This window comes from Micromesistius poutassou, assembly GCF_964030765.1.
Source record: "Micromesistius poutassou genome assembly, chromosome: 12".
In the NCBI taxonomy this organism is placed as follows: Eukaryota; Metazoa; Chordata; class Actinopteri; order Gadiformes; family Gadidae; genus Micromesistius; species Micromesistius poutassou.
Window position 1 is genome coordinate 7,258,565 of NC_140282.1, and position 15,762 is coordinate 7,274,326.

The window sequence follows — 15,762 nt, forward strand, 5'->3', positions numbered from 1 at the left end:
AAAGAACAACGCAGAATATCTGATCTTAACTTCACCAGCCTTGTGTCAAATAGCATCAGCAGGTGAATAGCGGTGGTTCTCCCCAGACTGGAGGAACGGTTTACAGCACAGGGCCGTAAGAAGGTCAAACATAGACACCCTTCATCTGCTCAATAATAATGGCATTATTTACTCAAGCGTTCATCTGTTGTAGTGATATGGTTGGTGGTAATGTATAGAATAGCACACATAGTGATGTAATGATCTTAATACCTGGCAGTAGTTCAATCCATTCTAAAGTCCATACGTGGGAGAGGCAATGGCTTTGGTTTGGTTTTAATATCCAGTGGTCACGACTCACTGGACGGTTTGTGAACCTGGGATGAAACTAGGAGAAAGTGGAATGAATAAAATAGTAGCCAGTGAAATATGTTCTTCATTGGCCTCCCCCTGGTCGTTTCAAACTTGTTGTTGTTCAGGAACACTTTAACTCGTACAATTTGGTTTTATTTCATAAAGTTGCTTCATCAACTGATTTAGAACAGGGGCTGAGACTCGTTAATAAAGTAGTTCTAGTACTAAATGAACGACACCGTACATGTGATGGCTCTGAGGAGCATAGAGGAAAGCTCCTGGTCAGAATCTGTTTGGTCACTGTTCCCTCCTCCTCCTCCTCCTCCTCCTTGTCGTGGCTCTAGCCCTGCTTCTGTTTCTTCAGGTAGTGGGCTCGCTGTGACACCAGCATCCCCATCATGTAGGAGGTGACCAGCTTGGCGGGGAGGAGCACCGTGGTGACCCAGCCCTGGGGAGGAGGAGGAGGAGGAGGACACATGTATCAGTGGCTGCTCCTGGAGCCACGGTCACTTAAAGCTCGTCCACTTAAAGGGCGTCCACTTTAAGGGGCGTCCACTTTAAGGGCGTCCACTTAAAGATGGCGGCGTTGCCACTCAGTCACGTCCAAACCGGTCACTTTGTAAAACCCACTCAGTATTATCTTTATTTAAAACATGAGAGCTGTCTGTATACGTCTCTTTATATCATATGTATCATTATGGTGCATTAGAGAGCTGTATATGTCTCTATATGTATCATTATGTTGCATTAGAGCTGTCTCTATATGTCTCTATATATCATATGTATCATTATTGTAGAATATTGGTGTATTTTAGTGTCTCTGTGTTCACATTTCTTAGTCTATGAACAGGCCAGTGCCTCTCCTACTGGTACCAGGTCTTATTCACAACATTCCTCCATTTGTTATATCTCAACGAGGACGAACCAACCCGGTCGTCTGGGGCACAGCCAGGGCCATATCCCTTATCAAGGGGGAGACTGCTTCTGTTCTTTTGTTATTTACATTTTCTTATTATAATACTCGCCCCAAACCTTCGGTTTGGCGAGAAGAGGGATGGACAGCCAAGGAGCACATCAGGAGACTGCTCCTCACCTCCTACACTTTAGATTATTCAACCTAAGTCTGTATCTGGCTGTATTACATCCTGGAATAAACCATCCATTCCACCCTCTGATCCAACCTGTCAAGCTTCCTTGATTTACACTTCAAGAATTACTACTACAATTGGGAATATACACAACGCAGAGACTATACAAACTGTTTAGAAATAAGCTGAAATCTAACATTATGGTGCATTAGAGAGCTGTCTCTATATGTATCATTATGGTGCATTAGAGAGCTGTCTCTATACGTCTCTATATGTATCATTATGTTGCATTAGAGAGCTGTCTGTATACGTCTCTATATGTATCATTATGGTGCATTAGAGAGCTGTCTCTATATGTATCATTATGGTGCATTAGAGAGCTGTCTGTATACGTCTGTATTAAGGATGCACCGAAATGAAAATTCTTGGCCGAAACCGAAAACCGAAAATGAGGAAACCAAGGCCGAAAACCGAAACACAGAAATAAATTATTATGCCAATTATTAGTAGGCCTACCATTGCATTTATAGCTATGACTGTGTACTCACTAAAATCAAGGCATTGCAATTCAAAGAATAAATCAATTACAATTATTAAAAGTATAAAAATATTTATTTAGCACTGAAAAAACAACAACACCGTTTTCCGTTTAGCACTTTGCAGACGGTCCCTAAGCTCCGGATGATAGCCGACAGTTCATAGAAGCTGTCGGCACTTTGTGGACGGTCCCTAAACTCGGCTGATAGCCGACAGCTCATAGAAGCTGTCTCATAGCGAGCCGTCGCTAAAGACGGCTCGTTTGGATGAAAACAAGGTTGTAGCTGATCCGTGGGTCTTTTTCAGATATATGGAAATATGCCCACACCGCAGACATGTTGGCGCAGAGGCGCTTATCCAGACAAGCGTGTGCTGGCCGCGGTTTTTATTTGCGTCATCACAATTTCCTGTTTCTAACTAATTATTTTTTGCTTTGTTACAACGCCGTTACTGTTACTGACAGTTAAATGCAGTGCGTTACTATGAATTGATTGAATAAACTGCGTAATCCGAACGCACCCCTGGCTGCACACACAAACTGCTAGTGAGGAGACCGGGTTTAACAACGAGATAAGTGATTATGATTGGCTAATGCAGAGTCATGTTTCATGGTAGCCAATCGGAGCCAGTGTTTTTACACACAAGCCAGGCCACACACACACACACACACACCAAACAGATTCGATGAAGCAGTAGAAATGGCGAGTCCGGAGCAATCCGATGAAAAGTTGGCATTTTCAAGGTGGAGATATAAGCACTACTTCAAATTCATTGAGGTCAAAGGCAAGAATGTGCATGTAAAGTGAACATTATGTCCGGGAGCAAAGACTTTGTTGACATCCGTTGTAAGCAACTCTAATATAATGAAGCATCCCACAACGACGCATGTGTAGTGCCGGAGGAAAAGGAGGACGTAGGCGACGTAACAACCACTTCAAGTTTTAATTGAACAACTCAACATACCAATGATTCGTAGTGCATGGTAGAACTATCAGTGCAACACTAAAAAACCGTCCCTCTAGACCCCGTGTCTCTTAACCCGTTCCCTCCCACTAGATCACTCCCAGTAAGAGGGGAACACGAACACATAATGTAGTCACTACACCAGCCCCCCCAGTGTTCACCTCAATATTCAAAAACCTCACGGCGAGGAGGGCGTATGGCCCGGCCCCTACGACTGTAGGCAAAGTCAGGAGGTGCGGGAGGAGGCGTGACATCGTCCATCACATCCCCCTGTTGAGCGGGGCGGGGGGCAGCGACGACTGGAGGGCCGCAAGCTGTGGGGGGTCGTAGGGTTTGGAGGGGGGGACGGCCACGGCGCGGCAGGGGTTGCAGGACGGGCGGGCGCCCCCTTCGCGGTGGGATGGCCAAGTCTGGAGGCAGCTCAAGGTCCAAGTGAGCCGGTTTGAGGCGATCGACAGACACACACTCAGGCTTACCACCCACGTCAACCACAAAGTTCTTGGCTCCCACCTCGACGACACGAAAGGGTCCGTCATAGGGAGGTCGCAGCGGCGTCCTGTGGCCGTCGTGGCGGATGAAAACAAAACCCGCCGACTGCAACTCCGGGGGCACCCGGGAAGCAGGGACGCCATGCTGCGTGGTCGGGACCGGGGCGAAGGCCTTGGCGCCGTCCAGCAGAGAGGCGCGCTGAGCAGAGGCGGACCAGGGCTCGGTCGACCTGGGGATGAAGTCACCCGGGACCCTCAGCGGTTGTCCGAACACCAGCTCGGCCGACGATGACTGGAGGTCCTCCTTGGGCGCTGTCCTGAGCCCCAGCATGACCCACGGCAGCTTGTCGAGCCAGTTGCCGTCCGTGAGGCCGGCTCGAAGGGCGGCCTTCATGGAGCGATGAAAGCGCTCAACAAGTCCGTTAGCCTGCGGGTGGTAGGCGGTGGTGTGGTGTAGCTTGACCCCCAGATTTTCCGCCACCGCCGCCCACAGCTCAGAAGTAAACTGCGGGCCACGGTCAGAGGAGAGATCAGCAGGAGTGCCGTAGCGGGAGACCCACACCGCGATGAACGCCCGGGCCAGGTCGGGGGCTGTCGTTGAGGAGAGTGGGACTGCCTCCGGCCAGCGTGTCGTCCTGTCGACCATGGTAAAGAGGTATGTGAAGCCGTGCGAGGGGGGCAGGGGACCCACCAGGTCCACGTTGACATGGTCAAACCTCCGCTCGGGCACCGAGAACCGTTCCAGGGGGGCCTTGACATGGCGATGCACCTTGGCACGCTGGCAGGCAGCGCAAGTGTCGACCCAGGCCCTCACATCCCTCTTGAGCCCGTGCCAGACGAACTTCCCTGACACCAGCCGTGAGGACGGTTTCCTTCCCGGGTGCGATAAGCCGTGAACCGCGTCGAAGACAGGGCGTCTCCAGTTGGCGGGGACTACAGGTCTCGGCCGCCCCGTGGAAACGTCGCACAGGAGCGTGGTCCCTGCATCACTGAAGAGCACCTCCTCCAGGCTCAACCCAGTGTCCGATGACTTTAGAGCTTGGATGGAGGGGTCGGCGGCCTGATCCACAGCCATGCGGGAGTAGTCCAAGCCCAGCTGGACTGCACCGACCACCGCCCTGGAGAGACAATCCGCGACCACATTGGACTTCCCAGCCACGTGCTGGATGTCCGTGGTGAATTCGGAAATGTAGGCGAGTTGGCGCTGCTGGCGGTCGGACCACGGCTCCGCCGTCTTGGACATGACGTGTGTGAGCGGCTTGTGGTCCACGTAGGCCGTAAACTCGCGGCCTTCCAGCAAAAAACGGAAGTGCCTGACCGCGAGCCACAGCCCGAGGAGCTCCCTGTCGAAGGTGCTGTACCTGCGCTCTCTGGGAGACAGCTGGCGGCTGAAGAATGCGAGCGGCTGCCAGGCATCCCCAACCCACTGCTCGTACACCGCCCCCACGGCAAAGTCTGATGCGTCCGTGGTGAGAGCAGTGGGCGCAGAGGGCGAGGGGTGGGCCAACATGGCCGCACGGGCCAGGGCCGCCTTGGTGTCCTGGAAGGCCTTGACACGTTCTGCCGTCCAGTCGACCGGTTGCTTCAGAGTCTTGCCCTTCTGAGCCTCGTACAGCGGTCGCAGGATGTGAGCTATGTGGTGGAGGAAGCGATAGTAGAAGGTCACCATCCCGATGAACCCCTTGAGCTCGCTGACTGTGCAGGGGCGTGGGAAAGCTGCAACCGCTTCCACCTTCGAGGGGAGGGGGGTCACACCCTGCGCGGAGACCTGGTGCCCGAGAAAGTCAAGGGTGTCCCGTCCGAACTCACACTTCGCCGGATTGACAATCAGCCCGTGTTGGCTGAGCCGCGTGAAGAGGGTCCGGAGGTGGGACAGGTGCTCCTCTTCCGTGGTGCTCGCGACGAGGATGTCATCCAAGTAGATGAAGAGGAAGGGCAGGTCTTGGAGCACTGAGTGCATGAGGCGTTGAAAGGTCTGCGCAGCGTTCCTCAGGCCGAAGGGCATCCGAAGAAACTCGAAGAGACCGAAGGGGGTGACGACGGCCGTCTTAGGGACATCCTCTGGGTGCACCGGCACCTGATGGTACCCCCGCACCAGGTCCACCTTGGAGAAGACGCGTTTGCCCGCCAGGTGCGCTGCAAAATCCTGAATATGCGGGACCGGGTAGCGGTCAGGCTTGGACGCGTCATTGAGGCGGCGGTAGTCCCCACATGGTCGCCACCCACCGTCTGGCTTAGGGACGATGTGCAGGGGGGACGCCCAGGGGCTGTTTGAGCGCCGAACGATGCCCACCTGCTCCATGTGCGCAAACTCCGCCCTGGCGACGGATAGCTTCTCCGGGTTGAGGCGCCTGGCCCTGGCGTGGAGGGGAGGCCCGTTGGTCTCGATGTGGTGTTCCACTCCGTGCTTCACCGTGGGCGCGGAGAAGGTGGGTTTAGTAAGGTCAGGGAATTCGGCGAGCAGCCGAAGGTACTGGTCGTTTTCGGCGAGCGTGTTGGACAACCCGCTGCAGACCGCCTCCCCCTGCGTACAGGCGAAGGAAGCGAAAGTCTGTGAGTTGACCAGGCGCCTGTTCCCCACGTCCACTAACAGGTTATGGGCGCACAGAAAATCCGCGCCCAGGAGGGGAAATGTGACAGCTGCGACGACAAAATCCCAGGTAAAGCGTTGTCCACCGAAGCACACGTCCACCGCTCTAGTGCCATAGGCACGGATAGGCGTGCCGTCCGCACCCACCAACTGTGGACCGTGCTCTCCCTTCGCCACCTCCGATCTCCCTGACGGAATGATGCTCCACTGGGCACCTGTGTCACAAAGGAACCTGCGACCGGAGACGGTGTCTTGTATGAAGAGCAGCCTGTTGGTGACACCAGCGCTCAGGGCTACTACCGAGCGCTGGCCCTGCCGTTTCCCGTCTGGCCAAAGGTGCAGGGCGAGCGGCACCGTTTGGCCTTGGTGCCAAAAGTGGCGTGGTAGAAACAATGGCCCGCAGCGTTACCCTGCTGGCCAGAGGGCCCGGCGTCATCCTTCGCCTTCTTGCGACGGTCCTGAGGCGGGGCAGCTGCGGGAGCAAGCAGGTCTGGGGACCGTTGAGGCATGGCCAAGACGAATCGGTCCGCCTCCTTGGCCAGGGCGCGGGGTCCCACGATGGTGGTGTTGGCCAGCGCCATCCTGACCTGAGCTGGCAGTGTGCGCATAAACAGCTCTGTGAAGACGATCATGGGGTCTTCTGCACCGAGCAGGTTCAGCATCCTCTCCATACGTGCAGAGGGCCTCTCGTCCCCCAAGTCTGACATGTCAAACAAGCGGCGCACCCTCTCCGCGGTGGACAGCTCAAATGTCTCCAGGAGCAGGGCCTTCAGGTGCTCATATTTGTTTGTCGTCGGGGGGGCGGACAGAAACCCCACCACACGCGCTGCGGTGGAGCTGCCCAGCATAGCCACAGTATGGTTGTACCGGTCGTCGTCGTCGGTAACGTTGCTCTTGTTGAAATGTGCCTCCACTATAGCGAACCATGCGGCAGGTGTCGAGTCCCAGAACTCCGGCAGCTTAAGAGTGGGGGCGCGCACGTCCCGCGTCGCCCTGACAGGAGACGGTGATGTCTGCCGCTGTGAACGTCTTCCTCGGCCGGACATGTCGCAGAATTGCAGTGTTCGCTCGCGCGGTTTTTGTAAACAATGAATAACAAAAACGAACGTCGGGGTCACCAGTGTAGTGCCGGAGGAAAAGGAGGACGTAGGCGACGTAACAACCACTTCAAGTTTTAATTGAACAACTCAACATACCAATGATTCGTAGTGCATGGTAGAACTATCAGTGCAACACTAAAAAACCGTCCCTCTAGACCCCGTGTCTCTTAACCCGTTCCCTCCCACTAGATCACTCCCAGTAAGAGGGGAACACGAACACATAATGTAGTCACTACACATGCATCTATAAAGGTACTTTTTTTTTTTTTACAGTAACGCAAATAATTACTTTCCCTGGTTACTTTTATTAAAGAGTAATTCAGTTACTAACTCCGTTGTATATATTGAATAAAAGATGCATTTTTCATTGAAGTACCCATCTTTCTTGTGTTTATTATCATTTGCCACATAATTCAAGCAACCTCATGCTAAATTTAAGAAAAATTTAATAATTATCAGATTAGTCGACTAATCGTTTCAATAGCCGGTGACTAGTCGACTATTAAAATAATCGTTAGTTGCAGCCCTAAGGTCTGTATCATTATGTTGTGTGTAAGAGGGAGGTGGAGCAGACTCACCAGGACGGCATGGGGGACTGTCTCTATACGTCTGTATCATTATGTTGTGTGTAAGAGGGAGGTGGAGCAGACTCACCAGGACGGCGTGGGGGAAGTAGCCGCTGCTCTGGCTCTGGAGCCCCACCGTCCGCAGCGCCGCCGCCACGTAGCGCGCCGGCGTGGGCTTGTCCAGCGTGGCGCGGCGGATCTTACTGAGCTTGGTCGCCACGAAGGACGGCAGCACGCTCTGAGGGGAGGAGTCAGTCAGTAACTACTACTACTACCACCACCACTACTACTAACCCAGCCAGTAACCATAACCACCAGCAGAGATATATAAAGTACTAGAGACCCAGACTTAAGTAAAAGTACTGTATCAAAAAAGTGACTTGAGTAGAAGTAGTGGGTGTTTAAAGTGTTCTTTAAAACCCCACTTAAGTGGAAGTACTAAGTATTCAAAATGTTTTGTACTTAAGTATTGCAAGTAGTTTATTTGAAAATGTACTACTCAAGTACTGAAAGTAACAGTAAAATGATTGTGTTATGTTTATATTACAGAAAGCAGTCAAAAGTTTGAATATCATATTATTTATATTATCTCAAATATTTAAGGACACACAATCCCTTTGGCTGTAGCAGCAGTACAAGCACAGGAATACATACAGAGCTGTCTTAAAGCTGTCAAAGGCCACATACAAGTGTTTATGTAAAGACAAACAACTAAAACATCTCAGAGGCCAGAGGGCTATTCCAAGAAAACGGTGACAAACATGGGTAAGTTAAAGAACAATTCCGGTATTTTGAACATTGAGCCTCTTTCTGGTTTGTCTAGGTTGTAATAGAGTGGTTGACACCAGCATTTTGACTATTGGTCTCGGGTATTTGGCTCATTTAGAATCGCCCCTGCCTGCTTCAGAATGGCTGGCGACGTGTCCTTAAAACAACCCTAAACATTCGTTTTCAGAAATGTGCAACTCATAGAGTGGTTAGTGGTGTTTGTTGATGTTCCAAATCAAGTATCGTAGCGAAATACAGTTTCTGTCGTGTTTGATTGCTATTTTATCACATTTTGTAAATCCATTGATTTCTGTTGGAAGACTCGTTGCTCGTTGGCCGGAAATGGAAAGGGGGGCTTTTTACGTTTGGTTGTAGTCTTTTCGTTCGGTTCTAGCCCTACTGTTGAGATGGAGAACCGAACGAAAAGACTACAACCAAATGTAAACAGCCCTCCTTTCCGTTTCCAGCCAATGAGCAATGAGTCTTCCATCAGAAATCAATGGGATAACATTTTTATAATTGTAACGAGTAACGATTCAGCACATGAAAAATGTATCGGAGTAAAAGTATTAAACTCATCATAAATACGTAGTGAAGTAAAAGTGGAAGTAGGAGAAAAAATAATACTTCAGTAAAGTACAGATACAGCATTTTAGTACTTAAGTACAGTAGGGAAGTAGTTCTACTTCGTTACTATACATCTCTGACCACCATCACTACTATCACCTCCACCACTACTACTAACCCAACCAGTCAGTCATCAGTCACTCACCCAGTCAGTCACTCACCAGTCATGACTGACTTCATTCCATCCACAACCTTTCTTCTGACCAACAGCTTGATCAGTAGATTGTCAAGTAGGTTCATTCTGATTGGACACCAGCACTAACAGCGTTAATTAGGTTCATTCTGATTGGACACCAGCACTAACGGTGTTAATTAGGTTCATTCTGATTGAACACTAGCACTAACGGTGTTAATTAGGTTCATTCTGATTGGACACCAGCACTAACGGTGTTAATTAGGTTCATTGTGATTGGACACCGGCAGGCACTAATGGTGTTAATTAGGTTTGTTCTGATTGGACGCCGGCACTAATGGTGTTAATTAGGTTTGTTCTGATTGGACGGCGGCACTAATGGTGTTAATTAGGTTTGTTCTGATTGGACGCCGGCACTAATGTTGTTAAGCAGGTCATTGGTCCCTGAATCTCCTCAGCCCCCCTCAGCCTGGGGGGTCCCTCAGCCTGGGGGGGGGGGGGTCCAGAGGCCTGGAGAGGGGGTCCAGAGGCCTGGAGGGGGGGGGGGGGGTCGGTCTCACCTGGATGATGATCCCCTGGTTCTTGTACTCGGCCTCCAGACCCCGCGAGAAGAAATCCACGAAGGCCTGAGGAGACAAGGAGACACCATACGTTAGGGACCGCCTCCATCGCTCAGGACAAACCACACAGACATGAGGAGACCTTTACTCCTTCTCCTCTCCTCCTCCATGAGGAACCCTTTACTCCTTCTCCACCATGAGGAGCCCTCTCCTCCTCCTCCTCCATGAGGAGGCGCAGCAGTAGAAGCCGTTCTGTGCGTCGCTAACGAGCGTTGGAGGAGAACATCTGGGCACAGTGTTGTCATCATCACACAGGAAGTGACATCACTAAGGCACTAACATCAGCTATAAAACATTGAGCAGCTCTGCAGAGGACGCATGCGTCATGATAAGAGGCTGCTACAAAGGCCTATTGCTTTGACCTTGTGACCTTCGACCCTCCTTATAGGGTTGAGGGTTGAGGGTTGAGGGTGACAGCTGCTACAACATCATTTACATTTATATTAACACCACTGAGCTGCTGCCACCAGGGTTAGAAATCACCCTTCAGACACAAGCCAGGTGGCAGCTCTCCCCTCTGGAGCCTCACTGCACTAGAGGCCCACTGCACTAGAGGCCCAGTGGACTAGAGGCTGAGGCCTAGTGCACTAGAGGCCCAGTGCACTAGAGGCTGAGGCCCAGTGCACTAGAGGCCCAGTGCACTAGAGGCTGAGGCCCAGTGCACTAGAGGCCCACTGCACTAGAGACTGAGGCCCAGTGCACTAGAGGCTGAGTTCCACTGCACTAGAGGCTGAGTTCCACTGCACTAGAGGCTGATGCCCAGTGCACTAGAGGCTGAGGCCCAGTGCACTAGAGGCTGAGGCCCAGTGCACTAGAGGCTGAGGCCCACTGCACTCAAGGCTGAGTTCCACTGCACTAGAGGCTGAGTTCCACTGCACTAGAGGCCCAGTGCACTATAGGCCCAGTGCACTATAGGCTGAGGGCCACTGCACTAGAGGCTGAGTTCCACTGCACTCAAGGCTGAGTTCCACTGCACTCGAGGCTGAGTTCCACTGCACTCGAGGCTGAGTTCTACTGCACTCGAGGCTGAGGCCCAGTGCACTAGAGGCCCAGTGCACTAGAGGCTGAGTTCCACTGCACTATAGGCTGAGTTCCACTGCACTCGAGGCTGAGGCCCAGTGCACTAGAGGCCCTCACCTTGCTAGCAGAGTAGACGGTGAGCAGGGGGATGGGGGTCAGGGCACTGGCAGACGAGATGTTCAGGATGGCTCCCTTCTTCCTGAGAACAGACAGAGTTCAATGTATACGCTCTAAACCAACCGCCCGTTACCGACGGGATGAAGACGTCCTAATAAATACTGTTCATACCTCTGGACCATTCTGGGGAGGACTAGGCTGGTCATCTGGACACCGTGTGGAGGGAGAGGGAGAGGGTTTAGACATGAGTCATGAGGGACAAGGTGACACTAGACTGAGTGTGTGTGGGGTACCTGGCACACGGAGGTGATGTTGACGTTGATCAGGGTGTTGATGAACTGAAGAGAAACAATAGACACAATAAACACACTGAGCTGCTCTTCATCAGCTCGACTGATGTATTCAAATGGAAACATGAGTCAATAAACACCAAAGGACAAACAGGAAAGTCCCAATGGTTTTATTCTGGCCGCCTCTGCCACTGTTTTGTGTATGTTGAGGTTTATTTGGGAAAATGGCCATTGTGCAGAATTACCAGTCAATCTGTAAATTTACCAACTCAGCGGTCATTATGCACGGTAAATGTGCATAACATTTCATGTAATGCTGTGCGCACTGTATCATGACAGCACGCACACAGCAGCGATAGACTTCAGAACTGTCCAGTGAGAAACCGCAGTGACACATTGTGGCTTGGCTTACATGAGATGTTGTTGGTTTTGTGTGGTAGGGCTATCTGCTGTCATGCGTTTTGCACCCCGGGCCGTTGTCATATTCTACTGAAGTGCACACACAGCTTGTGTGATGATGCGATTGTTTGTCGGGAGGATTTGCATTTTGCTTAAGCTTAAGCTGTTTTTAGTTTTGGTGATAACTCTCACTCTCTCCATGCAGTTTGCTTGCTGCATTGCTAAGGCTGGACTAGCGTATTCATTTTTATTTCAGAGCTGGAATTGTCATAGGTAACTTTTGCAGTAGGACTATAGAGAGGACACAGTAAGCTAAGATGGTGGTTTGCTTTTTTCGCGATGGGGGAAGGGGGGTCAGAGGGCCAAGGTTTAAGAGTCACGGTTCGCTACTGATATATATTTAATTTAATTTAATTTAATTTAATATGAAAGAAATATCTTCCCTGCATGGCAACATGCCCTCTACACGTTGTAAAAGTGTGCTTCAGCATTTCCTTCACCAAACATTAAAGTCTAGTCCGAGGCCCAGCTCCTATAGTTCTGGTAGATTCTGTGTGTGCTTTCGTCATCCACATCATTGTCTGATTCTGATGTTGAGTAAGGAGCGTTATCTGTACGGACGTACGCTGTCCAGGTTGGGGATGCTGAGGAAGAACTCGGGGTACGCGTAGGAGATGCCCACGTTGTTCACTGAGGACAGAAGAACACAGCGCCGCAACAATCCTCAATCAGTCATCCTCCAGGACTCAATGCTGCATAAAACATCAATAGAACCAGAGACACGTTGGACTGCAGTGACATAATCCAGTCTTAGGAGGGCAGCAGAGCTGCACAATTAAATATGATCACTTGACCGAATGAATGTGTTGAGATGCATCACTAATATAAGTTTACCCACTGCGTTTTTTGTCTCACACACACACACACACACACACACACACACACACACACACACACACACACACACACACACACACACACACACACACACACACACACACACACACACACACACACACACACACACACACACACAAAACATGATGAATCATTTAAAGAGGTATCCAGTACCACTGTGGCCTTACCCAGTACCCCTATCTCGAGGCCAGCCAGGCCCTCTTCGATCTTGGGGTAAATGTCTCTGGTGCTGAAGTCCGCTGCGATGGTTTTGGTTTGCACTTCACACTTACTCTCTGAGGAGAAAGAACAAAGTCATGTTTCAGCTAATGACACTCAATTACATTTAAAGGCCACATTTTACTGCAAGAGCACCCACCCACCTACCCACACCCCAAGAGCACCCACCCACCCACACCCCAAGAGCACCCACCCACCTACCCACACCCCAAGAGAACCCACCCACCCCCAAGAGCACCCACCTACCCACACCCCAAGAGCACCCACACATACTTTTTTTTTTTTTTTTGAAAATCCGGCAAGGAAATGTACATTTAAAAATTGTTGCATCGAGATACATCGATAATCGTTTTAGAATTGAATCGTTGACCTCTGAATCAGAATCAAACCGAATCGTGAGGTGCCAATCGAGATTCCCCCCCTACCCACACACCCCCCCCACACCCAAACCAAACACACACCCACACCAAACACCCCCCCACACCCAAACCAAACACACACCCACACCCAAACACACCCCCCCCCCACACCCAAACACACTGCCCCCCACACCCAAACCAAACACACCCCCCCCCCACTCACCTATGGCCTTGGAGACGTCATCCAGCTTCTCCTGGGATCGGCTGATCAGCACGATGTTGAACCCTCTGCGGGCCAGCTGAGAGGGAGGAGGAGAGGGGGAGGGAGGAGGGAGAGGGAGAGGGAGGAGGGGGAAGTGGGAGAGGGAGGAGAGGGGGAGGGAGGAGAGGGAAGTGGGAGAGGGAGGAGAGAGAAGTGAACACACTGATCCTAACGTCCACCAGACACCCCTCAGCCCTCCCTCAGGACCCTTACCTCCTCTGCGTAGGCCTTCCCGATCCCGTCCGTGGCTCCTGTCACCACTAGAACACACGGAGCACAGAGGTTTATTGTTTATTTATTTATAAAAGCAATCATTTAATTTGTTGTACGCGTTGTCATGCACGCAGGCTTCCACTCTGTGGGCTAGGCCCCAGTCTCCAACGGAGGCTTGCCAGCGGGTCTACAGGATCACACTCTGCACAACCCAGTCAGTAAAGAAGTGAACGTCTCGGTCACGTACAACTCGTAGTCAATGATGTCCAAGCATCGGTGGTGATGGCAACTTTTTTTTTTTTTTTTTTTTTTTAAATTGTATCTCTCCGGTCAAATTGTCCGATTGAAATTTGCTAATAATGTGTCTAAATAATAGTCTGCTGACACGGCTCCTCTTATTAAGGCAACCTGGTCTCACAGGAATCTGTGAAATGAGTCGGTCTACGTCCCGTTTACAAAAAATAATGCCCATAAAATGTTTGAATATTAAGGGATGCTTAATATTCGTTCGAATATAAAAAAAAAAATGTAATATTCAAATTATATTCGAATAACGAAGTTCGCCCCTCCCACTCCTAACCCCGAGTTCAGAGAACATGAGAACGGAGAGGAACACACACATCACCGTTTGAATACGTGTTGTTCTGAGGTCATGATGTGTGAGTCTGGTGCTACACTGAGTAACGGGGCTCAGGCCCAGAGAGGCGTTTGGAACCTCTGAATATTCAGACTCAGAGAAACAAGAGGCTCAGTGTGAAACAGCAGCCACACAGAGCGCCATGTCTCCCTCACACACTACCAAGAAGACACACTCTGCTAGGGTCACACACACGTGTGTGTCTCGCTCTCATACAATCATGGGTGTGTCTCTCTCTCTCACACACACAGTTGTGACAGCAAATGAATGACTGTACTGTAGTTGCACAATCATTGAAGAGAGAGCGAGAGCGATAGAGATGTTTTGGTCTTCTCCCCAAAAATAGGATAATGTTTTGATATAATCAAAAAGTCTTATGCAGGCAGGTGAGATATAAGATATGAGATTATCTCACTGAAGGGACATACCGATGTGAATATTGTGTGATCTGTAGAGAGGAGAATGTTGGTATAAGTAAGAATGCAGTTCTACAAGATGGACTTGTAGAAGGAGAAGTCTACAGGTTGCACTTGTAGAACCACAGATTGTGATTCTGGAGGGCTTCATGCTGTCAACGTGGGAACTGAAGGCCGCTGTCATGTGATATCTGCTTCCTGAGCTATCGGGTTCCTCACCTAGCCTCTCCTCACCTCCACTAGCCTCTCCCCCACTAGCCTCTCCTCACCTCTCCTCCACTAGCCTCTCCTCACCTCTCCCCCACTAGCCTCTCCTCACCTCTCCTCCACTAGCCTCTCCTCACCTCTCCCCCACTAGCCTCTCCTCCACTAGCCTCTCCTCACCTCTCCTCCACTAGCCTCTCCTCCACTAGCCTCTCCTCACCCCGCCCTCCGTTCCCCAGGACCTAGAGCCTCACCTGCCCACTGCCCGAGGCTCCCCGGGGTCACCAGCCGGCCGTTCCCCAGGACCCAGACCCGCAGCCCGGCCAGCAGACAAGCGGCGGCGCGCAGCGCGAGCCAGGCAGCCGTCAGCGCACCGAGCACGAGCAGGGGCGCCTCGGCCGCGCGCAGCGCCTCCAGACCGTCCGCCAGCATGGTGCACGTGAAGAACGACGAGTTAACGGAACAATACCGACCGAGGAGCGGAGAGTTAACTGAACAACACCGACCGAGGAGCGGAGAGTCAACGGAAGATAACCGGTTCACCGGAAGAGCGACGAGACGACAGAGGACAGACTAGACCTGTAATGACACTTCCGGGTTGGGCTCGGTGCCTGCTCGATGCTGATTGGTTAAGAACAGCCCCGTTCTCCTCTATTGGTCCAGACAGAAGACAGGTGATCGCCTTACTGAGGCTCAACCCAGCCTCCGGAAAGGGGATGATTTCTTTAGGAATCTGTTTGCTGTTTAAAGCCTACGCACTGCTGCTCGTTGAAGCTTGAAAAAAATAAAAACAATAAAAAAAAACATTTAAAGTTGAGTCTAGATACACATCTGCTCAGTTGCTAAACGCAACGTTGGTTTATGGTACCGTAGGCCTAGGCGGTAGTGATACGGG

The 15,762-nt window shown here is 51.1% G+C and overlaps 1 protein-coding gene across 1 annotated transcript; it reads right to left on the reverse strand.

The window, feature by feature from the left end:
* Positions 1 to 645: 645 nt before the first annotated feature.
* hsd17b12b (hydroxysteroid (17-beta) dehydrogenase 12b) lies at positions 646 to 15,520 on the reverse strand. Its single transcript, XM_084476596.1, has 11 exons — positions 15,122 to 15,520; positions 13,611 to 13,657; positions 13,359 to 13,434; positions 12,725 to 12,832; positions 12,265 to 12,329; positions 11,244 to 11,288; positions 11,122 to 11,156; positions 10,951 to 11,032; positions 9,754 to 9,819; positions 7,754 to 7,903; positions 646 to 781 (listed from the first exon to the last, which is right to left on the reverse strand). Exons 1-11 carry the CDS (start codon positions 15,297 to 15,299, stop codon positions 674 to 676), a joined length of 960 nt encoding a protein of 319 aa, XP_084332722.1. The 5' UTR covers positions 15,300 to 15,520; the 3' UTR covers positions 646 to 673.
* Positions 15,521 to 15,762: the final 242 nt, after the last annotated feature.